General features: G+C 42.6%; 1 protein-coding gene across 1 annotated transcript in view; it reads left to right on the top strand.

The window, feature by feature from the left end:
- ACBD4 (acyl-CoA binding domain containing 4) overlaps positions 1 to 27,192 on the top strand; it is a 61,649-nt gene that overhangs the window by 17,761 nt on the left and 16,696 nt on the right. The window contains exons 4-8 of the mRNA XM_030220860.1: positions 10,540 to 10,624; positions 10,716 to 10,851; positions 20,034 to 20,327; positions 22,556 to 22,641; positions 24,181 to 24,364. Coding sequence (XP_030076720.1) covers positions 10,540 to 10,624; positions 10,716 to 10,851; positions 20,034 to 20,327; positions 22,556 to 22,641; positions 24,181 to 24,364 — 785 coding nt within the window. The remainder of the gene's footprint in view (positions 1 to 10,539; positions 10,625 to 10,715; positions 10,852 to 20,033; positions 20,328 to 22,555; positions 22,642 to 24,180; positions 24,365 to 27,192) is intronic.

Here is a 27,192-nt window from a genome sequence, read left to right as displayed (position 1 = left end):
TTAAAGTTTTTTGGTGTTAAGTTTCTACCTCTAAAAAAGGTTTCAGTTGAAAACTATGGGAAAAATGTCTTCTTCTAGAGAAAATGTGTTTAAAACTATGGGAAAAGTACTATGGCAACTAGTTAATAATGCTTGCTTTTCTCTCTCTTTTTCTTTTTTTTCTCCCCCCCCCCCCCCCCCCCAATACTGAACTAGGTCCTGCAGTGCCTGCTAGAGGCTATCTGTTAATGCTGTGGTACAAAGTTCAAGTTTTAAAACTAAGGGGAAAAGAGTATGGAGATTAGTTGATCAAGTTTGCTGTTCTATATTTTTATTCTGCCTATCACTAACCTACAATTCTTCCTTTAAACCCCAAAGCAAAATATAGTGTTCATTTACCAGTGAAATGTCCTCTTCTCTCAGAACTTCTCAGAAAGTTCTCATCAGTGTAAAATCTGCAAAATAACCTTTAGGAGTATACACATTGTTTACAGATCCAGTTTCTAAAGACATTTTTTTTTCTAAAATACTCCACCACTTGCAACACAAACTGTGTAATCTGTCATCATTTCCCTCTGTCCTAAGCTATATATGGGGCAAACAAAACGTTCATTAAGAACGTGATGAAGTGAGCATAAGAGCTGCCTGAAACAATGGTGGAACATTGCATTAATAGTCACACTTTTTTCTCTGTTAGTGTTTAATCTTTTCCATTGGGTTTATACACTGAACATGTTTGTAAATGAGCTCCACAACACCTTGAAACATCCACGGGCAAAACTTTGGCCACAGTCAGGTTGCCCCTAAAGCATCTTAAGCACTTTTGATTGAAACCCAGTTGAAACTGTGACTGCTTAAAAATAACTTATCTTCCAATCAAAAGTCATTTTTAAGCAGTCAGTTTCTACTGGGTTACCAGTGGAACAGTATTGCACGGAGTTTTAATTATTGTAAAGTGGGGAGGTTTTTTTATGCCAGTGGTGTAAATATCCTTAAGTCCTGACACCAAACAATGGTGAAGTTTGGGTTCTTAGGCTTTTGGGGTGTCAGTTGGGACATCTCAATTATCAGTTTATTTAAGGGGAAGATAGTTCACAAGTAGGAACCAGAAGAAGAAGAGGGCGTCACCGATTGCAAAATATAGAAAGGTTTATTTGGTTTGTAAAGATGAAGAGTGTGGTCCTTGCTGAGATGTTCTGGGAAAGAGAGCCAACACAAGAAAGATCTAGGAAGAGAAACCTAAAAGCAAAAGATTAAGTGACTGATTCATTTGCGAATCAAATTAGGTGTGACCACAAAACAGAAACTGAATTGGGAGACGGACACTGGCACATATAAAGAGAAAGAGAAGTATAAAAGAAAGAGAACAGAAAACAAGAGTAAATAAATACCTGGTTGAACTGGCAAACATAAACATCCTGTAGACATTCTTCTGAAAGAGAAGGAATTTAAAAGTTTAAAACAAAAGAATCACGTTCACTAGAGCAAGGAAAAAGTAGATATGAGCAGGTCTGTGAGTGTGTCATACTAGTCATACTTAACTGATTATGTTGATAAGGAATTCCTGACAGCATCTGCAGCATTTCTCTGTTATTAGTAGGAATGCTTAAGATATTTCTGAAATATAAGAAAGAGTTGTGGCACTTGTTATTGGTTTTAAAGAGAAGCATAGCTGTGTTAATTTAAATTGTTTTAATCTATTTTAATATTGTCTGAAAATGTGTTTAACACATTTGGAATCGCATCATTTTGTAATTCTTAATTTATATAATATTTGAAGTTAAAAGGCAGTGTGATTTTGTTATACTTCTTCCCTGGAGTAGCCTAATGATTAGAACAGTGGGCTAAGAGGGGGGGGGGGGGGGGGGGGGGAGGCAAGTCACTTAACCCTCCATTCCCTCATGTACAAAAGTGCAATAGGTTTTGTAGTTACCTCATGTTTAATGCAAATATTAATGTGTGGTAACTACAAAGCCTTTGTGGTAAATGCAGGGGAAGTAGTCGGATGTCCTGTGTTTTCCTCACGGGGCATTGTACTTCACACGGGTGCAGATAGCATGGGATAAGCAGCATAAAATGTATTGTACTTTTTTGGGGTCTTGCTAGGTTTTGTGACCTGGATTGGCCACTGTTGGAACAGGACGCTGGACTTGATGGGCTTTGGTCTGTCCTAGTGTGGCGATACTTATGTACTTACAGATTTTCCCCAAGTCCATTTTAATAATGGCTTATGGACTTTTTTTTAGGAAGCTATTCAATCCTTTTTTAAACCCTGCTAAACTAAGTGCTTTTAGTATATTCTCTGACAACGAATTTGAGTTTAATTACACATTGAGTGAAGAAATATTTTCTCCAATTTGTTTTAAATTTGCTACTTTTGTAGCTTCATTGCGTGCCCCCTAGTCCTAGTATTTTTGGAAAGAGTAAACAAGTGATTCCACTCATTATTTTATAGACCTCTATCATATCTCCCTTCAGCCGTCTTTTCTCCAAGCTGAAGAGCCCTAGCTGCTTTAGCCTTTCCTCATAGGAAAGTCGTCCCATCCCCTTTATAATTTTTATTGCCTTTCTCTATACATTTTCAAATTCCAACATATCCTTTTTTTTGAGATGCGGTGAGCAGAATTGCACACAATATTCAAGGTGTGGTTGCACCATGGAGCGAAACAAAGGCATTATAACGTCCTCACTTTTGTTTTGCATTCCTTTCCTAATAATACCTAACATTTCTATTTGCTTTCTGAGCTGCCACAGCACACTGAGCAGAGGGTTTCAACGTATCATAAATGATGACACCTACATTCCTTTCCTAGTCCGTGACTCCTAATGCGCAGCCTTGCATTATGTAGCTATAGTTCAGGTTCCTCTTTCCCACGTGCCACTTTGCACTTGCTCATATTAAACATCATCTGCCATTTGGATGCCCAGTCTGCCAGTCTAGTAAGGTCCTCTTGTAATTTTTTACGATTCTCTTGCTATGTAACAACTTTGAATAACTTTGTGTCAACAAATTTAATTGCCTCATTAGTTATTCCCATCTCCAGATCATTTATAAATATGTTAAAAAGCAACAGTCCCAACACAGACCCCTGGGGAACCCCACTATCTACCCTTCTTGATTGAGAATACTGAGCATTTAACCCTACTCTGTTTTCTTTTAGCTATTCTTAATCCACAATACTACACTATCTCATATCCCATGACTCTCCAATTTCCTCTGGAGTCTTTCATGAGGTACTTTTTCAAAAGCCTTTGGAAAATCCAGATACACAATATCAACCGGCTCACCTTTATCCACGTTTGTTCACCCCGTCAGATATAATAGATTGGTGAGGCAAGATTTCCCTTCACTAAATCCATGTTGGCTTTGTCTCGTTAACCCATGCTTTTGAATATGCTTTGTAATTTTGTTCTTTATAATAGTCTCTACCATTTTGCCCAGAACCGACGTCAGGCTCACTGGTCTATAATTTCCCAGATCAACTCTGGAACCTTTTTAAAAAATCGGCGTTACACTGGCCACCCTCCAATCTTTGGTACCATGCTTGATTTTTAAAGGTAAATTACATATTACTAACAATAGTTCCACAAGTTAATTTTTCAATTCTATCAGTACTCTGGGATGAATACCATCCGGTCCAGGGGATTTGCTACTCTTCAGTTTGTCAAATTGTGCCATTACGTCTTCCAGGTTTATAGAGATTTCATTCAGTTTCTCTGACTCATCAGCTTTGAATATTTTTTTCTGGCACTGGTATCCCTCCCAAATCTTCCTCAGTGAAGACTGAAGCAAAGAATTCATTTAATCTCTCTACTAAGGCTTTGTCTTCCATGAGTGTCCCTTTTATCCCTAGGTCATCTAGCAGTCCAACTGATTCTTTTGCCGGCTTCTTGCTTTTAATAGACCTAAAAAAATTTTTTTACTATGTGTTTTTTGCCTCCAGCGCAATCTTTTTTTCAAAGTCCCGCTTTACTTGTGACTTGCCATTCCTTATGCTGTTTCTTATTATTTTCAGTCGGATCCTTCTTCCATTTTGTAATGCCTTTTATAATGTAAGTAGTTATGATCACAATTTATAATACTGTTCCTACATTTCATTGTTTTTACTGTATTCTTTACCATGTAAGATGCTTTCTTTTACTATGTAAGCCGTACTGGACCTGCTGTATGTGGGAAAGAGTGGGGTACAAATGTAATAAATTTAAGTAGATTGAGGCTGCTTTGGGGAAAGTGGAAATGTTATTTTTTATCTAAGACCTTTAGGAAGCATTTCAGTTACTTCTATCAGATTACTTTTATAGACAGCACTGAGAAAAAGATTGTGAACACCTTAAGGTGGTCTGTATTTTAAAACAATTTATGCTTGAAACATAGGTTCTAATATAAACCCTGATAAGAGACATAATAGGACACATTCTTATGGAGAAAAGCTTTGTATATTAATTGAAGCCAAACTGGCTTTAAACTGCTGCCTCAGCTTACTACCATTGCATCCTCCCATCAGTTAAGACAGTGTAAAAAAAAAACAAAATTCTCTTCATATGATGTTTAAAACAGTCCAATCAATCCCAGCAAACAGCATCATCTTATGCAAGTTGTTTCACTCCACAGAGCAGTCTCAAGGTGATAATATAAAAGGCTACATTACGATATGTAACTACTGCTTTAAGTGTTTTGTACATGGAGAGAAGACCATTCTATCAGTTAAGAAACTGTACTCAATAGAACACGAGAACATTAGCCATACTGGGTCAGACCAATGGTCCTTCTAACCCAGTATCCTGTTTTCCAAACAGTGGCCAAGCCAAGTCACAAGTACCTGGCAGAAACCCAAATCGTGGCAACACTCCATACTACAAATTCCAGGGCAAGCAGTTGCTTCCCATGTCTGCCCCAATAGCAGACTATGGACTTTTCCTTCAGGAATTTGTCCAAACCTTTTTATAAACCCAGATATGCTAACCGCTGTTACCACATCCTTCCGCAAAGAGTTCTAGAGCTTAACTATTCGTTGAATGAAAAAATATTTTCTTCTATTTGTTTTAAATGTATTTCCATGTAACTTTCTTGAGTGTCCCCTAGTCTTTGTACTTATGGAACGAGTAAAAAAATCGATTTACTTCTAGTCATTCTACACCACTCAGGATTTTGTAGACCTCAGTCATATCTCCCCTCATCCGTATCTTTTCTAAGCTGAAGAGCCCTAACCTCTTTAGCCTTTCCTCTTACGAGAGGAGCTCCATCCCCTTTATCATTTTGGTTGCTGTTCTTAGAACCTTTACTAATTCTGCTATATCTTTTTTGAGATACAGTGACCAGATCTGAACACAATACTCAAGGTGCAGATGCACCATTCAGTGATACAGAAGCATTATAATATTCTTGGTCTTATTCACCATCCCTTTCCTAATAATTCCTAGCATCGTGTTTGCTTTTTTGGCCGCCATCTAAACTAGGTCCTGCAGTGCCTGCTAGAGGTTATCTGGGGAAGAGTATGAAGATTAGTTGATAGTTCCTTTTTTTTATATTTTTAATCTGCCTATCACTAATCTAAAATTCTTCCTTTAAACCCCAATCTTTAAGTTCCCAAAGCACAACGCAAAATAATGTGCACTTACCAGAGAAATGTCCTAGTACATAAGCATTGCCATGCTGAGACAGACCAAGGATCCATCGAGCCCAGCACCCTGTCACTGACAGAGGCCAAAAGAACAAGCAATTTGTCCTGCCCATCCTAGAAATAGTGTATTCCCTCGTCCATTCAGTAACATTTTATGGCCTTTTCCTCCAGGAAGCCGTCCAACCTTTTTTTTTTTTGAAGTCCGCTAAGTTAACCGCCTTAACCACTTTTTCCGGCAGCGAATTCCAGAGTTTAACTACTGAGTGATGAAAAGTTCCACAGATTCATTTTAAATTTACCACACTGCAGCTTCATCGCATGCCTCCTTGTCCTAGTGTTTTTGGAAAGCATAAACAGACGCTCCACATCTACCCATTCCATTCCACTCATCTTATAGACCTCTATCATATCTCCCCTAGAGGTCTATAAGTTCTCTCAGAACTTCTTAGAAAGAAAGTTAAGTGGGGCCTTTCCTCCTTATATAGCTTTTTGAATCTAAGGGGATTGCTCCAAACAGACCCTTTCAAGCGAACTCAGTAATTAGATTGCCCTTAGTAACTTCTGCAAATATTCTACTTCCTCACACCTTAATTAACACCTAATTCAGGTCAGTGGCAGTGCTACTTCTCCAGCAACCAAAGAACAGACAATAACTGTCTTTTAGAACAAGATTTGAGCCTTCCTACTATCCTTTTAAAATTCTTTGGCTGTTAAGTTTTTACCTCTAGAAAAAGTTTGTTTAAAACTACGGGAAAAGTGTCCACTTCTAGAGAGAGTTTCAGTTTAAAACTATGTTAAAAGGGTAGTTAATAATTCTCATTCTCTCTCTCTCTCTCTCTCGCTCTCTCTTCCCCACCCCCCCACCCCCCCAGGTCCTGCTAGAGGCTATTTGTTAATTCTGTGGTTCAAAGTTCAAGTAATCAGATTGCCCTTTAGTAACCTCTTGTAATGCTAATTCAATATTCACTTGGCGCTTACTGTAGAATACAATTCAAAATACTAATAAAGCAAGCTGAACTCTCCGTGCAGTTATAATGCGTTATGATGGCAGAGGAAAAGACTTCAGAGCTCTGCATTCACATTTGATATTATCAGTGTGAAGGCTTCGCTATCCAGAATTCACAGCTTGAACACAAGTTTCTGAACTGAATTTCTGGTGAACTTCTTCATAAGGCAAAAAAAATCTCTGGTCACTCCTGCCTTGTGCTGTACCCGGTCGGATTTCTATGAGGAATATTACTAACAAGATGGTGCCCTGCCTTTAAACGGACGCCGTTGAGCGTTTCCAATCATTCTCGCCTCGAGAATTTAAAGGGACCTACTCTCAGTACTCTATTTTTAATAAAAAGGCTTTCCATTCTATTCGACTGTTTAGCCCTTTAGATATTGTGTTAAGCCTGTTAATCCAGCGTTGTTCACGTTGAACTAGCCTGCGATCCCTATCTCCTCCCCGTATGCAAGCAGGAATATGATCAATTATGAAACATTTATAATCCCAGAATGTATGTGCTGTTTCAGTACTATGTGCTACCAAAGGAGCTTCTAGTTTTCGATATTTTATATTTATGTTCACTCAACCTTTGCTTTAGTGCTCTAGTAGTTTTACCTACATACAGTTTTTTTACAGGTACAGATCAAAACAGACCACAAATGTACTGTTGCAATCCATATTGTGTCTCAACACACATCTTTTATTGTCCAATGGAATAATAAAGAAATCTATTGATTATCAATCCTGAAAATCTGTCTAGAAACCAGACTGCGTCCTCACCAGATCCCCACGTTTCCTAATTAAACTAGCAACAATTGCTCTAACAAAAATTTCTTTTTGTTTAACGACCATTTTTTCCAGCAAAAAAAGGGAGTTGCTGTGGGGGCCACATGCGCCCCATCTACAGCCTGATACAATTTGAAAAAACGTAGTTGTCTATCAATCCTTGGTCACATCTTTTGTTTAAATGGTATCGTTACATAGATGACATTTTTTTTGTTATGGACTGGCAATGCAATCCAATTGCAGCAATTTGTAGATTGGCTGAATACAAGAGATGTAAACTTTAAATTTTACAATGCAACAATCATCAATGCAGATTAATTTCCTGGATGTCCTAATAATACAACATCACAAATCATTTTGTACAGAAGTGTACATCAAATCTACGGACAGGAATACACTGTTACACTTTAACAGCAATCATCCAGTAGCCACAAAAGCAAGTTTGCCATTTTCTCAGCTTCTGCAATTTCGTAGGATATGTAGCCATTTCCCCACTTTTAAGACAAGCTAAAGTATTGCAACAAAAACTCAAAGATCGTGGGTATTCAAAACATATTATAAAAACAGCTTATACCAGGGCAAAATATAATCAAAGGAATCAACTATTACGATCCAAGCCTCATAAAAATACAGACTCACAAATGCAGAAGTGTGTTGAAATACACACAAGGGATTGGGGAGATAATAGGTGTTCTTAAAAAACACTGGAAGATTATTCAGATACATCCTGTTTTCTTTGATCACCAGCTGAGAATTGCATATGCACGTGGCCAGAATCTAAGAGAACTATTACAATACAAAACATTGAATCCTGGAGATAGAGTGCCCTTAGGGCACAGACAATGCGGTAATTGTAAATTTTGCCTGTTGATGAACACCATAGATTTCTTTATTAATCCATTGGACAATAAAAGATTTGTGTTGAGCCACAATACGGATTGCAACAGTACATTTGTGGTCTGTTTTGATCTGTACCTGTAAAAAACTGTATGTAGGTAAAACTACTAGAGCACTAAAGCAAAGGTTGAGTGAACATAAATATAAAATATCGAAAACTAGAAGCTCCTTTGGTAGCACATAGTATTGAAACAGCACATACATTCTGGGATTATAAATGTTTCATAATTGATCATATTCCTACTTGCATACGGGGAGGAGATAGGGATCGCAGGCTAGTTCAACGTGAACAACTCTGGATTAACACAATAATATCTAAAGGACTAAACAGCCGAATAAAATGGAAAACCTTTCTATAAAAAAATAGAGTACTGACAGTAGGTCCCTTTAAATTTTCGAGGCGATAATGATTGGAGACGCTCGACTTCGTCCGTTTAAAAGCGGGGCACCATCTTGTTAGTAATATTCCTCATAGAAACCTGACCGGGTACAGCACAAGGTAGGAGTTGACCAGAGGTTTTTTCAACGTATGAAGAAGCTGACCAGAAATTCACAGTTCAGAAACGTGTTCAAGCTGTGAATTCTGGATAGCGAAGCCTTCACACTGATAATGTCAAATGTGAATGCAGAGCTCTGAAGTCTAAAAAAAAAAAAAAAAAAAGTTGCCCCTGTAACCAAAATTTCAGCCTTCATTTAGAGAAGGTCCTTCCTTCTACATTGAGTGAGTGGCATGTGCTTCATCAGGAAAACTTGTAGTTTCCACCCATAAAATAAGTCATCTCTTTTTTCTCTCTTGAAAAAAACATTTCAATATCAATTTATCAGATTCAGATAGAAAAAAGACACTAGAAGGGTGAGCCAAACAGAGAAATATCACCTTGATGTCTTGTAAACACATCAGATAAAAATTTGTTGAAACTTCTATCTTATTGAGCCCATTTTCAACCTCATCTAGCTTAACCACATTTTTGACACATTTATGTTTATATACGAGAGTTAAATGAAAAGTAATGACTGTTGGTGTGAGTACTGTGCATTGCTAGACCAAAAAATGTAAAGATTGTGGACTGGGTAGTGCTGATTTTATGTGATCAAAAACAGAGTAGATGACCCGTGACAAATGAGGAGTCTTGCACATTAAAGGTTGACAAACTTGTAAAGGAGAATCGGCGGATCACTCAAAGCATTAAATTGCAACCCTGAAAATTTTGAAACAACAATTGAGAAGAGTTCAGAAGCACAAGAAGAAAATTTTGTTGTAAGATGACGACAACACTAGGCCTCACACAGCATGAAACACCGCAGAGGCAATTGCAAAGATGGATCTCGGTCTTACCCCATCTTCCATATAGCCCAGACTTAAGCACCATGCAATTTACATCTTTTTCCAAAATTGAAGGAATTCCTTCAGGGGCATCTGTTCAATGTGAATGAAGAAGTGGACATGACTGTGAGCAACTAGTTGAAGAGAAAAGAGGTGCAGTTCTTTTGCAATGGCTTTCAAAACTTGTCTATTGTTGACAGAAATGTGTGGTGACTATGTAGAAAACTAAATAAATGTAATAAAAGAGTAAGTTTCAAGCATTGTTTTCATTTTTTTATTCATTACAATATCTTTTTAAACAAAAGTTATGGAGGTGGAGGCATTACTTTTCATTTAACCCTCGTATATCCTTAGAAAGGTTGGTCCTGGTGGTTGGAAGGTGTACAGATTTCCTTCTGTGAAGCCTCTCCAAGGATGTATGATTGGGTTTAAAGAGTTTGGATCAACTATTTAATAAAAAAAAAAAACTGCAATTCAAATTGAGTTGTCTTATTTCTTTATATCTATGGAATGGAAACATTTTCTAGAGGCAAGAAGATCTTTAACAAAGCTTAATAATCTAGTATAATGTTAAGGACCTGAGGAAAGACCAACTCTTATACTTAATAGGCTAACGTCGTTAATTCCATGCATCTACCACTAACTCTCCACAACTAGTATTTATTTAAAATTTAGAAATGTTCTTATGATATAGGTATATTTGCCATTTTATGTTTTTGGGAGTACTATTTGGGTTTATTAACATCTACATATACAAAGGGGACAGTGAGGTCTGTCCGTTGTATTGAAGTGTAAAACCTAACGGATACATCAGATAAGATGGTCTACATAGTGTTATTAATAAATATTTGAAACAAACAAAAAAGACCCTCTGCCCCACCTCTGCACCGCTGCTTCTGCTACTTCTTAAGACATTGAGTCCAACATTGTTTTTCTCACAGGGATGCTTGGAATGGCTTGGGAACTATGAACAAGGAAGACGCCATGGCGGCCTACATCATAGAGATGAAGAGAGTTGCACAAAAGGTACAGCTACACCCCATCCCACCCACACAGCAGCAGCTTCTTTTGTGTGCGAATCCTGTGTGATATCAGTCCTCTTGGGGGTTCTCTGCAGATTATCGATACAATGCCAGTGGGGGAGACATCAAAGGAGATGTTCAAGTACTTTGAGCCCCTCTATGAGGTGATTCAGGACATGCCCCGGCCTCCAGAATCCTTCTTTCACAAAAAGGCTGGTGAGAATGTTCACAGTAGGTTTACACTTTTCCTGATGATTAGGACTAGGGGAGATATGTAAATATGTAACTGTGTGTATGTAACATAGAAGGGCACATTCGGAAGTTAAGGTATAATGTTTACTCATATGCATTTTGATTTTATCTTGCACAAATGTTCTGTGCGGAGAAAGTATGCACTATTAAAATGTCAAAGAAAGCAAAGCAGGTTTTGGAACAGGAGTGGAGAGGTTTGCACTGAAAAAGTAAAATCAAAGGGAAGAGATGAGGTCATTGCCCATGCTCCTAAGGTTCACACACCACACGTTGGAGACTTCAAAGAGCACATCTTATCAAACCACATCATCCAAATTTTATTCAGGTTTTGTCACCTTAATTTATCCCTCCGGGTGACACCACTAAACACGTGTCTTTTACAAGGTTTGAAAGTGGTAAATAACCATATTCCGTAAGGTGTATTATTGGGCATGATAATATACCTAGAATTCGATGGAGAAGGCTAGTATTTCTATCATAGCAAATGGGGTGGACAGTCTAGTGTGCATGCTTTCTCATTTCAGCACTGCAGTTAGACATCCTGTGTTGTATCAAGGTTGGATCTTGCAATCAGGTGACTAACTTTGTACAGTGACAGAGGTGTAAATATTAACTTTATTTATCGTCTACTCCAGAGCATTCCTGACAAATGGGTAATGTACACTCCTACCAGCAGAGGGAGACTGAACTACTGATTAGTGACCTTACAGAGGAGCTATGCAACCCCTCCCGCTTCTCAGAACATAAGAATATCCATACTGGGTCAGACTGATGGTCCATCTAGCCCAGTATCCTGCTTCCAGCAGTGGCCAGTCCAGTTCACAAGTACCTGGCAGAACCCCAATTAGTAGCACCAATTCTATGCTACCAATCCCAGGGCAAGCAGTTGCTTCCGCCATGTCCATCTCAATAACAAACTATGGACTTTCCCTCCAGGAAATTGTCCAAAACTTTTTAAACCCAGATACTGTAACTGCCATTACCACATCTTTGGCAGCAAGATTGAGAGCTTAACTATTCTTTGAGTGAAAAAATATCATCCTATCTGTTTTAAAAGTATTTCTTTGCAATTTCATTGGTCTTTGTACTTTTTAAATGAGTGAAAAATCGATTCACCTCCACTCGTTCCAACCCATTCAGGATTTTGTAGACATCAGTCATATCCCACCTCAGCCATCTGTCTTCCAAGCTGAAAAGCCTTAACTTCTTTAGCCTTTCTTCAAATGGGAGACGTTCCATCCCCTGTATCATTTTGGTTACTCTTCTTTGAACCTTTTCTAATACCACTATATCTTTTTTGAGATACGGTGACCAGAATTGAACAAAATACTCAAGGTGAGGTCACACCATGGAGTGATACTGAGGCATTATAATATTTTTGGTCTTATTTTGCATCCTTCTACTAATAATTTCTAGCATCCTGTTTGCTTTTTTTGGCTGCCACCACACACTGGGCAGAAGATTTCAGCATGTTGTCTACAATGACACCTAGGTCTTTTTCTTGAGTGCTGACTCCTAACGTGAACCCTAGCATCAGATAACTATGATTTGGATTATTCTTCCCAATGTCTTGCATCACTTTGCATTTGTCTACATTAAATTATATCTGCCGTTTGGTTGGCCAGTCTTCCAGTTTCCTAAGGTCTTCCTGCAATTTTTCACAATCCGCATTCGTTTTGAGAACTTTGAATAGTTTTGTGTCATCTGCAAATTTAATCACCCCACTTGTTCCAGTTTCCAGATCAAATAACACCAGTCCCAGTATGACACTCCACTATTCACTCTCCTCCATTTAGAAAAATAGCCATTTAACCCTAATTTCTGTTTTATTTTATTTTATTTATTTATTTATGGGTTGCTTATATCCCACATTTTCCCACTCATGCAGGCACAATGTGGCTTACAGAAAGTTATGTAAAAATTACAAAGGTAAAAGCACAGAAAAGCATATAAGATGCAAAAAGGGGGAGGAGAATCTAACAGTATGAGCTGGGCAGGGAAGGGACAAGGGGGTGCATCAATCAACAGCGGAAATTAGGGAGTAAGTCTTGGCAAAGAAGTAGTTCTTTAACAGCTTCTTGAAGAGGGTATGGTCCTCTTGAGTTTTAAGGTGGCGAGGTACAGCGTTCCAGTGTGTGGGACTCCAATAGCGGAAGGACGAGGTGAAGATCTTCTTGTACTTGACACCCTTACAGCTCGGGAAGTGGAGGTAGAGATAGGACCGAGCAGCAGAGTTGGCATTTCTAGGCGGAAGGTCGATCAAGGGGAGCATGTAATCCAGGGCAGCCCCATAGATGATTTTGTGTGTCAGGGAGCAAAGCTTAAAGGCAATGTGCTCCTGTACTGGCAGCCAATGGAGTTTAAAGCGCAATGGTTCGGCGTGAGCAAAGCGTCGTTCTCTAAGGATGAGTCTCGCCGCAGTATTTTGAGCTGTTTGTAACTTTTTCAACAAAGAGGTCTGGCAGCCCGCATAAATTCCACTGCAATAATCCAGATGGGAGAGGACGAGCCAGTGAACAAGGGTACGGAACAAATCTCTGGTAAGGAGGTGTCTTATGCGCCGAAGCCTCCACATTGCCTGAAACATTTTTTTAATTTCTGTTTTCTGTCCAATAACCAATTCTTAATCCACAGGACTTTGCCTCTTATCCCATGACACCTTAACTTTCTCAGGCGTCTCTCATGAGGTGCTTTGTCGAAAGCTTTCTGAAAATCTAGATACACTACATCAACCAGCTCCCCTTTATCCACATATTTATTCATACCTTCAAAGAATTGAAGCAAATTGGTGAGGCAAGACTCCCTTGGTTGAACCCATGCTGACTCTGTACAATTAAACCATGTTTTGTCTGTGTTCCATAGTTTCCACTATTGTGCCCAGTACTGAAATCATGCTTACTGGGTCTGTAATTTCCAGGATCACCCCTGGAACCCTTTTTAAAAATCTGTGCCACATTGGCCACCCTCCAGTCTTCAGGTACTATGGACGATTTTAACGACAGGTTACAGATCACTAGCAATAGATCAGCAATTTCATGTTTTGAGTTTTTTCAATACCATGGGGTGTATACTATCCAGTTTAGGTGATTTTAACTTGTCAATTTGGCACAGTACATCTTAAGTTCACTGAGATTTCTTTCAGTTCCTCTGCATCATCAATCCTGATGACCATTTCTGGTATAAGTATGTCTCTTACATCATCTTCCGTAAAGACCGATGCAAAGAATTCATTCAGTGTTTCAGCTATGGCCTTGTCCTCCCTGAGTGTTCCTTTGCTCCTTCCTGATCTAACGGTCCCACAGATTTCTTTGCAGGCTTTCTACTTCTGATATACCTGAAAAAAGTGTTACTATGAGTTTGGTCTCCATGGCAAGTTTTTCTCCTTATTCTTTTTTTAGTTGTCTTTATCAGTGCTTTGCATAAGGCTTGACAGTACTTACGTTGCTTCTTATTTTCTTCATTCACATCCTTTTTCTATTTTTTGATGGATGTTCTTTTGGCTCTTGGCTCTTAATAGCCTCTTTCACCTCACCTTTTAACTACGTTGGCTGTTTGCTCTTTTTTTCCACCTTTGTTAATGTGTGGAATACATCTAGTCTGGTCTTCCATGATGATATTTTTAAACGACATCCATGCCTGATTTAAAGTCCCTAACCTTTGTGGCCAATTCTTTTAGCTTCTTTTTAAACATTTTCCTCATTTTATCATAGTTGCCCTTTTGAATATTAAAAGCTGCTACAGTAGATTTCCTTAGTCACTTCACTCCAGGTATCAGCTCAAATTTGATCACACTATGATCAATGTTTACCAGCAGATCCCAACATCGTTACCTCTCATACTATGCCCCAAGTTCCACTAAGGGTTAGATCCAAAATAGCTCCCCCTCTCATTGGTTCCTGGACCAGTTGCTCCAAGAAGCAGTTATTTATTACATCTAGAAATTTTGCCATTTATCCACAGTATTAAGATACAGTGGGGGAAATAAGTATTTGATCCCTTGCTGATTTTGTAAGTTTGCCCACTGACAAAGACATGAGCAGCCCATAATTGAAGGGTAGGTTATTGGTAACAGTGAGAGATAGCACATCACAAATTAAATCCGGAAAATCACATTGTGGAAAGTATATGAATTTATTTGCATTCTGCAGAGGGAAATAAGTATTTGATCCCTCTGGCAAACAAGACCTAATACTTGGTGGCAAAACCCTTGTTGGCAAGCACAGCGGTCAGACGTCTTCTGTAGTTGATGATGAGGTTTGCACACATGTCAGGAGGAATTTTGGTCCACTCCTCTTTGCAGATCATCTCTAAATCATTAAGAGTTCTGGGCTGTCGCTTGGCAACTCGCAGCTTCAGCTCCCTCCATAAGTTTTCAATGGGATTAAGGTCTGGTGACTGGCTAGGCCACTCCATGACCCTAATGTGCTTCTTCCTGAGCCACTCCTTTGTTGCCTTGGCTGTATGTTTTGGGTCATTGTCGTGCTGGAAGACCCAGCCACGACCCATTTTTAAGGCCCTGGCGGAGGGAAGGAGGTTGTCACTCAGAATTGTACGGTACATGGCCCCATCCATTCTCCCATTGATGCGGTGAAGTAGTCCTGTGCCCTTAGCAGAGAAACACCCCCAAAACATAACATTTCCGCCTCCATGCTTGACAGTGGGGACGGTGTTCTTTGGGTCATAGGCAGCATTTCTCTTCCTCCAAACACGGCGAGTTGAGTTCATGCCAAAGAGCTCAATTTTTGTCTCATCTGACCACAGCACCTTCTCCCAATCACTCTCGGCATCATCCAGGTGTTCACTGGCAAACTTCAGACGGGCCGTCACATGTGCCTTCCGGAGCAGGGGGACCTTGCGGGCACTGCAGGATTGCAATCCGTTATGTCGTAATGTGTTACCAATGGTTTTCGTGGTGACAGTGGTCCCAGCTGCCTTGAGATCATTGACAAGTTCCCCCCTTGTAGTTGTAGGCTGATTTCTAACCTTCCTCATGATCAAGGATACCCCACGAGGTGAGATTTTGCGTGGAGCCCCAGATCTTTGTCGATTGACAGTCATTTTGTACTTCTTCCATTTTCTTACTATGGCACCAACAGTTGTCTCCTTCTCGCCCAGCGTCTTACTGATGGTTTTGTAGCCCATTCCAGCCTTGTGCAGGTGTATGATCTTGTCCCTGACATCCTTAGACAGCTCCTTGCTCTTGGCCATTTTGTAGAGGTTAGAGTCTGACTGATTCACTGAGTCTGTGGACAGGTGTCTTTCATACAGGTGACCATTGCCGACAGCTGTCTGTCATGCAGGTAACGAGTTGATTTGGAGCATCTACCTGGTCTGTAGGGGCCAGATCTCTTACTGGTTGGTGGGGGATCAAATACTTATTTCCCTCTGCAGAATGCAAATAAATTCATATACTTTCCACAATGTGATTTTCCGGATTTAATTTGTGATGTGCTATCTCTCACTGTTACCAATAACCTACCCTTCAATTATGGGCTGCTCATGTCTTTGTCAGTGGGCAAACTTACAAAATCAGCAAGGGATCAAATACTTATTTCCCCCACTGTAATTGAAATCACCCATTATTATAATGTTGCCCCATTTGACAACTTACCTAATTTCTGTAAACATATTTTCATCTGTCCATCTGGCGGATAGTAGTGCAGCCCTACCAGTATACTCCTTCCCTTCACACCTGTAATTTCTATCCATAAAAGTTCCACTGTGCTATCTGTTTCATGTAGAATGTTTATTTTGTTTGACTCAATTCCCTCTTTAACATATAGTGCAACTTCCCCCCCCCCCCCCCAATTTGATCCACTCTATCATTGCAGTATAATTTGTACCCTTCTACCATAGTGTCCTATTGATAGTTGTCCTTCCACCAGATCTCTGAAATGCATATGTACCTCTTCAATTAGTGTTAATTCTCATATCATATTTTTAAGGCTTTTAGCATTTGTTTATAGACACTTCATATTGTCTTTCTGCCTTGTATCTACAGGCTGCTTTGAAGTCTCCCAGCAGAGGTAGATGGCCTATACAACCCTCTTCATTGGCTTGGTGTTTTCTGGGTACGCCGCCTTGGCCCTGTTGAAAAAAGAAAAAGGAAAGACAACGCAAAAGCGGAGGACCATGTTCCACTACATCAACAAATACCAACGAAAGGAGTAGTGTTTAAAAAAACAGCAGGACGAGGAATATAGTAAATAAAACCTTTATTCTTCAGTACACAACACAGCACTATGGTTCAGTGTAAAGCCTACATCAGGGGTGTGTGTGTGTGTCACGCTGACCCTACCTTCTTGGATCATGTCTTTACAGACCCCTGATGTAGGCTTTATGCCGAAACACAGGCTGTGTCGGGTCCTGAAGAATAAAGGTTTTATTTACTATATTCCTCATCCTGCTGTTTTTTTCGCTGAAAAAAGGAAAGGAAAGAAACAAAACAATCTAAAGAATAAGCTGTAGCACAGGGTCTCGGACTTTGTCCCTGCATCCCTGGGGGTGCGCACACTGGTTTCCAGGTCCCTCCCTCCCTTGGGATGTCTGGTTCCTTGGCCTCTTCCCCCACATTGTATGGAAGGAGTTCCTTTAGGTGACTGTCGGGTGAAGGGACTACCATGTTTAGGCTTGCAAAAAAAAAGGACCAAGAAGCAGTCATTTCAGAGGTTTTAGAAAACAGCACAGAGCAGACCAGTAGATATAGAAAAAGCACAATTTTATTCAAAACAGAGCATGTGGTGTGGCCACGTTTTGCCTTGGTAGGCTGCATCAGGGGTAGGGCTAAAGGGGATTTTTGCACAACTTCCTCCCAAAAGCCAAAATCAATCTCAACAGACTCGGCACTTTCAAAACAGGAAAGTAGCACATCTCCTTAACAGCAGTAATGCAGAATCTTGTGCAAAAATTCCCTTTAGCTCTACCCTTGATGCTGTCTTTCATGGCCACTTCTGGTGCTTTGTTTTCTGCTGTGACAGTTTGCAGATTATCATCTCTCTGTTTCTTCAGACTTCAGAGGTTTCTCCTGTGCTGTGTAGCAGAGACCGATGGCAGAGAGAGTCCTGGTGCCAACTGCAGAGGGGTGCGTAAACCCCCACAGACCTTTCCTTACCACGAGGACTTGCGGGAGCTTGTGGAGGCTGAATGCCTAAGGTAGACTTGTGTTGCAGGTGGCCAGTAGGGTGCATTTCCAGGAGCTGAGGAAGTATCGGCCAGGCAGGGGATCTGGTCCTCAGCGCAGCTGTTTCTAGAATAGGGGTCAGTCCTTTCAGCCCTTTCAAGGGGGTCACTGAATGGCACGTGATGGTGCCCAAGGGAGTTCTGGAACTTCTAGACCCTCATAATGAGGACTTGGAGGCACAGTCTCCAGTTTATCTCATTGGCGGCAGGTTGCAGCAGTTGTACTGGTGATGGGCAAGCAGAAACAACAGGGGTGAAAGTGAGAGAAGTTCTAAATGACCAACCAAACGAGGAGTAAGAGCGTTGAAAAGTTTATTTGCCAAAGTAGACTGACCCAAAAGACCCTATATGGGCTGAATTTCGACACAGAGCCCCCCTCAGGGTTCAAAATGGTTTAGATAAATCAACTTCGCAGAGAATGTGAATGTTAATAACCATCAAAATACTGGAGTACAATAAGCTTCACCTTTTCAACTTGAAGAAACAGAACAGCAGAGATCCACAGCACCCACATGTTGGCCCATTCAGGCAAAGAAAACAATTAGCAGTGTGGCTCCTCCAGTGGGCCCAGGTGACTTCGGACTAGTAGGTCCTCAACATCGTCCGATATGGTTATGCTCTGGAGTTTCGTCGCCCTCTTCCAGATGTCTTCCTCGTGTCTCCCTGCAAGTCCCCAGTCGATGCATTGTCAGTTCATTAGACAAGGTTCTGGCATTGCATGTAGTGGTTTCCCCCTACCTAAGGTGGTTCCCCCTTTCATATCAATCTATTTCTTTGCCCCCCCCCCCCCTTTCCTAGAGAAGGTTCTCTGAGGGAGCTTTTGCTGCTCATTGTCCACAGGGCTCTGCAGTGTTATGTTTCTCGGACTAAATTTCGGAAGATGAATTGTGTATTTGTTCCATTTGGAGGACCGCTTAAAGGGGAGGTGGCATGTAAGGCTTCAATTGCCTATTGGATTAAGGCGGCTATTGCGCCCACATACTTAACTGTTGGGCAAGACAGAGCCGCCAGCATTGAAGGCTCATTCATGTGGCCACAGGCTTCCTGGGCAAAGCATTCTCTTATTCCGCCGCAGGATATTTGCACAGCTGCGACTTGGTCGTCTCTTCATTCCTTTGTGAAGCATTACAGGCTTGATGTCCAGGCATGGCAGGACGCTTCCTTCAGGGCATCAGTGTTAACTAGAGACCTGTCCCACCCTCTGTGAGTAAGGGAAAGGGAATCGGACTTGATGTACTGCCTTTCTGTGGTTTTTGCAACTACATTCAAAGCAGTTTACTTATTTGGACCTGGGGCAATGGAGGGTTAAGTGACTTGCCTACAGTCTCACAAGGCGCTGCAGTGGGAATCAAACCCAGTTCCCCAGGATCAAAGTCTGCTGCACTAACCACTAGGCTACGTCTCCATTGAGTACTGCCTGAGTATTTCCTACTTGTCGGGAATGGTCTAGAGTAGAGCATACAGAAGGAGAAATTAAATCTTACCTGTGAATTTTACTTTCCTAAGTCTCTCCAGACCATTCCTGAACCCCACCCAAGTGTTAAGGGTCATGTCGAGGAGGTTCTGGAGCTCAACTGGGTTTGGTCTGGTCTCTGCTTATGCTCCGGTTTATTTTTTGGTCTTAGGCCAGTGGTTTATCTGTATGGGTGCTCCCTTTCCTCTTTATTCACTGGGGGGTTTCTGTGCCTGTTTCTGTTATTGATTATCTGTTTTATCTTTTGGCTTTGTTGTTCGAAATACTGAGGAGGTGGGCTGGGGGGGGGGGGAATTGCACTGCTCCTTTGTAAGTCACTAATCAGTAGTTCTTAGTCTCCCTCTGCTGGTAGGAGTGTATATTACCCACTCATTGGGAATGGTCTAGAGAGAATCAAGGAAAGTAAATTAGCAGGTAAGATCTAATTTCTCCTTATAAAACCAGTATTTTGATTTGAGGTCATGGTGTTGGCAAATACAGTGTGTTTACATATTTCATTTTGCTACAGCAGGAAAAGGTGAATATATCAGAAGTGAAGAGGAAAGAAACAGGCATGTTATGATGCAGACAGAAGAAGTGGAACGTGACATTGAGCCAAAGATCGCCCTTCCTGATACCCTGACACCCAAAACCACAGGCCTCAGGGAGAAGGAGCAGGAGCATGACACAGAAGCAGTGCTCAGTCAGTACAATAGCAAATGGGTCTGCACCCCAAGTTTGGAGGAGAAGCTGCAAAAGGAAGCTGAGGAGGCTCTGATCAGCATTTCCCAGGTCTCGACCCCGACACTGGAAAACAGATATGGTCAGTTTCTTCTTTATTTTCATATTGCATGATTAATTCTAAGCAAACCCCAAGATCTTGGACACCAAAAAGTGTTTGATTTTCAGCTTCTTGACTATTGTTTCCTTGCTATCTACTACAAACCAAAAAAAAACATTTATTCTGTCTGTGGTTGATGTCTTTCTGCACCAGATTATTATTATTATTTAGACATATTCCCTTCCTACCAGCTTGCCCTCTATCCTCATCCATTCCTATTCTTCCCCATTATCACTTATAGATTTGCTGTATTAGTTTCATTTTGCTACATTGGCACTTGCCTCTTTGGTGCATTGTAAGCCACATTGAGCCTGACATTGTTGGGAAACTGGGGGGGTACAAATGAGATAAATAAATAATTAACATTTGTATAGTGTTACCAGATGCACGCAGCGCTGAACACCTGACACAGAGAGACAGTCCCTGCTCAATATAGCTTAACAATCTAAAAATAACACAGACAGATGAGTAGAGAGAGAGCCTATTGGTTAGAGCAGCAGGCTGAAAACCAGAAATATCAGGGTTCAAATCACACTGCTGCTGCTTCTGACTTTGGGCAAGTCACTTAATCCTCCATTTCTTCAGGTACAAATTTAGGGGCATGTTTACTAAAAGAAGTTAGATTTTGGAGTTAACACTTATTTTAGTGTGTGTTAATTGCAAATCTAATGCTTTTCTTTTAAGGGTATTTTTTAATGCAGGTCATTAGCACGCAGTAAATGCTAGGATTTAACATGGGAGCAGTTAGTGACCCCTATGTAAGAAGATTTCATCAAGTGGCATTAGGCCTTTTAATACTCAGCGTCAGGCCCCTACCTACCTCTGAAACTGCATTGGTGGTACAGGAGATGCAGGTGTCTTGGAGGGGTGGGAGTCCAAGGTTCTTCAGACAGTTGCTCCTGTCCAGTCAGCTCCTTCCTTCAAATGGTGCCCCTAGTGGTAGTCTCATATGACTACTGCTAGCAGGAACAACTGGGCCTTGTTCCTGCCTGAAGACACTCCCTCTCATTCCCTTCCCCTTGATCGCCAGTGCTGTTTCACAGATAGCCACAGGGGGTACAGCCAGGACTGGGGGGACCTTTATGGCTTTACAGACCGATGCTCCAAGGCCATGAGCAACTTGCAAGCAGCATTATTCTTGTAAGGCATTTTCAGCAACCTGTGGTACTAGGATCCTGCAGGTTTACTGAATCCCACGGCAAATCAAGGTTGCGGTAAAGTGTGATCTTTTATCACACCTTGATGAATTTCCCTCCCCCCCCCCCCCCCCCCAAATGATTCAGCATTAACTTAGCTGATATCCAGTTAATGCATGTTAACATAGAACGTGCTAGCAGGATAATGTTTCCACACCCATGCTATGCCTTCTCCTAGAAAAATTCCCTAAAACACGCACTAACAGGTAAATTATGACAGAACATCTTAACACCGTTGTGCGGTACCCTTGTTAGTGTGCATTAAGGGCTTTATGCCCTTTAGTTGATACGCACTTTAAATTGTAAGAAAGGGAAAGGAACAGATAAATCCCTACTATACCTGAATGTAACTCACCTTGAGTTACCACTTGCAAGCCAAATAATAAATACATAATGCTCTTAGGCGGAAGCATGGAAACAGAGAAAATGACAGCAGATAAAGACCATATGGCCTATCAAGTCTGCCCATCCATGCTATCTACTGTCCCTCCCTCTCCTCAAGAGATCTTATGTATTTGTTTCAAGCTTCCTTGAATTCAGGTACCATCTTGGTCTCCACCTGGTAGGTCATTCCATGCATCCACCACCCTTTCAGTAAAGAAGTATTTCCTTAGATTACTCTTAGTCCATCCCCCTTCACCTTCATCCTGTCCCCCTTATTCCAGAGCTTCCTTTCAATTGAAAGGAACTCACTTCCTGTGCAGTTATTCTACAGGGATATTTAAATGGCTCTTTCACATCTTCAGAGTCTCCCCTTTCTTCCAGAGTATTTTGAGATCTTTAAGTCTGTATTCCATATGCTTTATAGCAAAGACCACTGACCATTTTAGTAGCTGCCTTTTGAACCATCTGTACATATCCAAAAACTGGTGGAGCTGGACCTTGAATTTGCTTAGGAAGTCTATGTGACTTTCCCAACATGTTAATATGTAGCGCTGGGAAATGAGTTGCTGGCTGAATGATCTTTGTGGCCTTTCAGGACCCTCTTATTAAGCAGCACTATTCCCATTCCAGGAGAAGGAGCAGAGTGCAGCCAGGTGACCAGTGATTCAGAAAGTGAAGTGTTCTGTGACTCTCTGGATCAGCTGGAGCTCAGTCAGGTGAGTGACTGCTTTCCCCTCAATGCACTATGGAAGAGACAAATAAATGCACCACTCTATTGTGTTCTGAGTTTTTATAACCAGTGCTTTTTTTTGTGCCCGTACGGCCGTTCGTGCTCCCGTGTTCCCCAAAATCTTTTGTTTACCCGAAGTCGCGGCAAACCGGCAGTGAAAGCAGCAGGCAGGCTCGTCTCCTCGTCGCTTCCCTTCCCTTCCCTCTCAGCTCATCCCGCCTTCTTCTGATGTAGTTTCCTTTCCGCTTTGTCCTGTTGTACCCTCCTCAGGCCTATTTTACAGTCTCTCCTGACCATGCTGGCTCCATTCTCAAAATGGCTACCATGATACCTAGTGGCAATCTCGCAAGACTGCTACAAGAGGTCATTTGTAAAGGAACTTCCCATGGATAATGTACACACACTGATGGACACATTTTAACCTGCTTATTTTGTCTCTGCACTGAAGCAGGTTCAAAATGTGTGCCTGAAAGTACGAGTGGTAATTTGAAAATGCAGTCACCACGTGTAGTTTTCCTCCCTCAACCCAACTCCATATGAGTAAATGTTTACACTTTCAGCTCTCATTGAGTAATGGTGTTATGATCCTTCATTTGTAACTACGTTGGGTGCAGCCCTTAATTTGTATCACTCTCCAATGTGGTAAACATGCCCCTCTTTTCTTCCCCCAGTGTGGTCAGCAGCTGTTGACATGCGAGAGCTGGGATTTCCTCCTCTTAAAAAGCTGAGTGCTGCCTCCACAGAATCCTTTGTAAAACTGAAGGAGCAAAAGTCCAACTTAGCAATCAAACCCTAGGTCTCCTGTGCACTGTCCACTGAACTGGCCTTCAACATGTTGATTTTCTGACCATGAAAGCTGTCATAAATGCATTTCCTGAAACCGCACATTTGCATGTCTTTTTTTTTTTTTTAACTTTTCCTTTATTGAGAAAGATAATAACAATAAGACAGTCATCGTATAACAATATGACTATGAACCTAACCTTCCAAAGGAGTGTGATGTCAGATGCGAAAATACAACTCATTTATATCTTTCCCTCCCCTCCCCCACCACACCCCCCCCCCCCCCAAAACAATTTACTGAGTAAGGAAGAGTCCAGATGTGAGGTCCACTGAACATTAAGTCCCAAATCTTGTGGTACATTAATAGGTGTCCTGTGCGCAGGGCGGTCAATTTAGACAGGTGAATATAGTCCAGCTTGCGTAAAATCGTCTGAAGACCCGGGAGAGTAGGGCACTTCCAAGCCGCTGCTAGAACCAATTTACTGACCACAAACGCCTGCGTGGCGAAACAAATAGTTTTTTTCACTCGGGGTTTAAAATGCAAAACATTTACATGTCTTGACTAAATTGTAATTGCCATCGAATGGGACTCTAATGTGTACATCTAACAGCGCTATAGCAGTGATAAGTAATAGTAGTTATTTTGGATGGCTCTAGGGGGGGATATGTGACAGTTTTAGCTAGTAATATACTTGTCATTATGATTCCTTTTTTTTCTTTTGTATGGTGCTGTCTGAGACAGAATCAACTGCTGACTGATTCTTTCAGCTCCCAGTCCAACGCTAAGAATGGACCCCAGTATGAACCTGAAAGTTGGGAGGGATCATATATAAAGCTGAGAGCAAGGATGGAAAAATTGGCGGAGGAAGGGTGGAGCCCACATAGTGAGATGGGTGATGGATTCCTGAACCCTGTGGATGCAAGAGGTATGCAGTAAGGGTTCTCACAGTCTTTCTTCCTTGTTAGATTTATTTATTTTCTATTTTTAATCCTGCTGATCACCGGTTATGATGTTGGAATGGCATCTTAGGCTCCTATCATGTGCCATTCACTTTTGATGCTGGTGGGGGTGGGAGAGAGGTGCTTCTCCCTTTTATCTAGCTTGGGCAAATAAGTGTTTGCATGAATCTGCTTGATTTGAATGCAGTCTGTTTTAGTCTGTTAAAAAAATAGTGCATGAAAGCATTTCTGTGTTGCTTATGTTCTCCGAGGACAAGCAGGCTGCTTGTTCTCACTGATGGGTGACGTCCACGGCAGCCCCTCCAATCGGAAACTTCTCTAGCAAAGTCCTTTGCTAGTCCTCGCGCGCCCGCGCGCACCGCGCATGCGCGGCCGTCTTCCCGCCCGAAACCGGCTCGAGCCGGCCAGTCTTCTTTTGTCCGCACTCGGTACGGTCGTGTTTCGCCGTGTCGAGCCCCGGAAATTCGACCTCGCGCGTCCAAATTTATTTTGACGTGTTTTTTTCTTCGGAAAAGTCTTTTAAAGTGTCGGGAAGTGCTCCGGAAACCCCCCCCCCCCCCCCCCCCCCCCCGGGTTTCGTGCCAACCCCTTCCCGTACTTCCAGCTTTTTGCCCCGATAAGTTTTCTTTCGTTGTCGGGGTAGGCCTCTTTTCGGCCTCGGTCGAGATTTTCTCCCTTAAAAATTTTTTGGTGCTCTTTTTCCGTCATTTCGGATTTTGATTTCGCCGGCGTGATTTTTCCGCCCATGACATCGAAGCCTTCCAGCGGCTTCAAGAAGTGCACCCAGTGCGCCCGGATAATCTCGCTCACTGATAGACACTCGTCGTGTCTTCAGTGTCTGGGGGCCGAGCACCGCCCTCAGAACTGTAGTCTGTGTTCCCTGCTTCAAAGGCGGACTCAGGTAGCGAGATTAGCCCAGTGGAACGTGTTGTTCTCGGGCTCTTCGTCGGCATCGGCACCGGGATCTTCGAGTGCATCGACGTCGTCAGCGTCCAGACCATCTTCCTCGGCCGCCACTGCATCGAGTACATCGAGGCATCGGGCCTCTGCATCGGCGCCAAGGTATCGGGCGACTGCATCGACGTCGGTGGTACTGGGACCTCGTCTGCTGATGTCGTCGGACGGTGGTGCATCGTCAGGAGTGCAGGTGAGGGCTGTCCATTCCCCTGCTGGTGGCGGTGAGCCCTCGGGTGGGTCTCCTCCTACCCTGAGGGCTCCTGCGGTACAGCCCCCCCGAGACCGACCTCCTTCGGCCTCGGCCCCGAGGAAGCGACGGCTGGATTCTACGTCCTCCTCGTCGGTGCCGGGGAGCTCCGGTGACATGCTTCGGAAGAAGTCGAAGAAGCATCGACACCGGTCGCCTCCCCGCGTCGGCACCGAGAGCTCTGGGTCGCCGAGGGAGTCGGCACCCAGCAGGCATCGGCACCGAGAGGACTGCTCACCCTCTGTTCAGGAGGTGTCGATGCGCTCCACTCTGGACAGCCCGGAACAGCATCCTCGCCCGGAACAGGTTCTGACGTCGACGCCTGCTTTTGACTGGCTCCAGCAGAGCATAGCCGACATCCAAGTGTCAGTGCCGGGCGACCTGCCAGTCGGGGGGAGGTTGAAAGCTTTTCACCAAAGGTGGCCTCTCATAACCTCCGACCAGTGGGTTCTTCAAATAGTCCGGCAAGGATGCACCCTCAATTTGGCCTCAAAACCTCCAAATTGTCCACCGGGAGCTCAGTCTTACAGCTTCCAGCACAGGCAGGTACTTGCAGAGGAACTCTCCGCCCTTCTCAGCGCCAATGCGGTCGAGCTCGTGCCATCCGGGCAAGAAGGGCTGGGATTCTATTCCAGGTACTTCCTTGTGGAAAAGAAAACAGGGGGGATGCGTCCCATCCTAGACCTAAGGGCCCTGAACAAATATCTCGTAAAAGAAAAGTTCAGGATGCTTTCCCTGGGCACCCTTCTCCCCATGATTCAGCAAAACGATTGGCTATGCTCTCTGGACTTGAAGGATGCCTATACACACATCCCGATACTGCCAGCTCACAGACAGTATCTGCGATTTCAGTTGGGCACACGCCACTTCCAGTACTGTGTGCTACCCTTTGGGCTCGCCTCTGCGCCCAGGGTGTTCACAAAGTGCCTAGCTGTGGTAGCAGCGGCACTTCGCAGGCTGGGGGTGCACGTGTTCCCATATCTCGACGATTGGCTGGTGAAGAACACATCCGCGGCAGGAGCCCTGCAGTCCATGCAGATGACTATTCGCCTCCTGGAGCTACTGGGGTTTGTGATAAATTATCCAAAGTCCCATCTTCTCCCAGTGCAGAAACTCGAATTCATAGGAGCTCTGCTGGATTCTAGGACGGCTCGCGCCTACCTCCCAGAGACGAGAGCCAACAACTTGTTGTCCCTCGTCTCGCGGGTGCGAGCGTCTCAGCAGATCACAGCTCGGCAGATGTTGAGATTGCTGGGCCACATGGCCTCCACAGTTCATGTGACTCCCATGGCCCGCCTTCACATGAGATCTGCTCAATGGACCCTAGCCTCCCAGTGGTATCAGGCTGCTGGGGGTCTAGAAGACGTGATCCACCTGTCCACGAGTTTTCTCGAATCCCTGTATTGGTGGACAATCTGGTCCAATTTGACTCTGGGACGTCCTTTCCAAATTCCTCAGCCACAAAAAGTGCTGACAACGGATGCGTCTCTCCTGGGGTGGGGAGCTCATGTGGATGGGCTTCACACCCAAGGAAGCTGGTCCCTCCAGGAACGCGATCTGCAGATCAATCTTCTGGAGTTGCGAGCGATC

The sequence above is a fragment of the Microcaecilia unicolor genome, chromosome 12 (assembly GCF_901765095.1).
Source record: "Microcaecilia unicolor chromosome 12, aMicUni1.1, whole genome shotgun sequence".
In the NCBI taxonomy this organism is placed as follows: Eukaryota; Metazoa; Chordata; class Amphibia; order Gymnophiona; family Siphonopidae; genus Microcaecilia; species Microcaecilia unicolor.
This window is presented reverse-complemented; position numbering and strand designations above follow the sequence as displayed.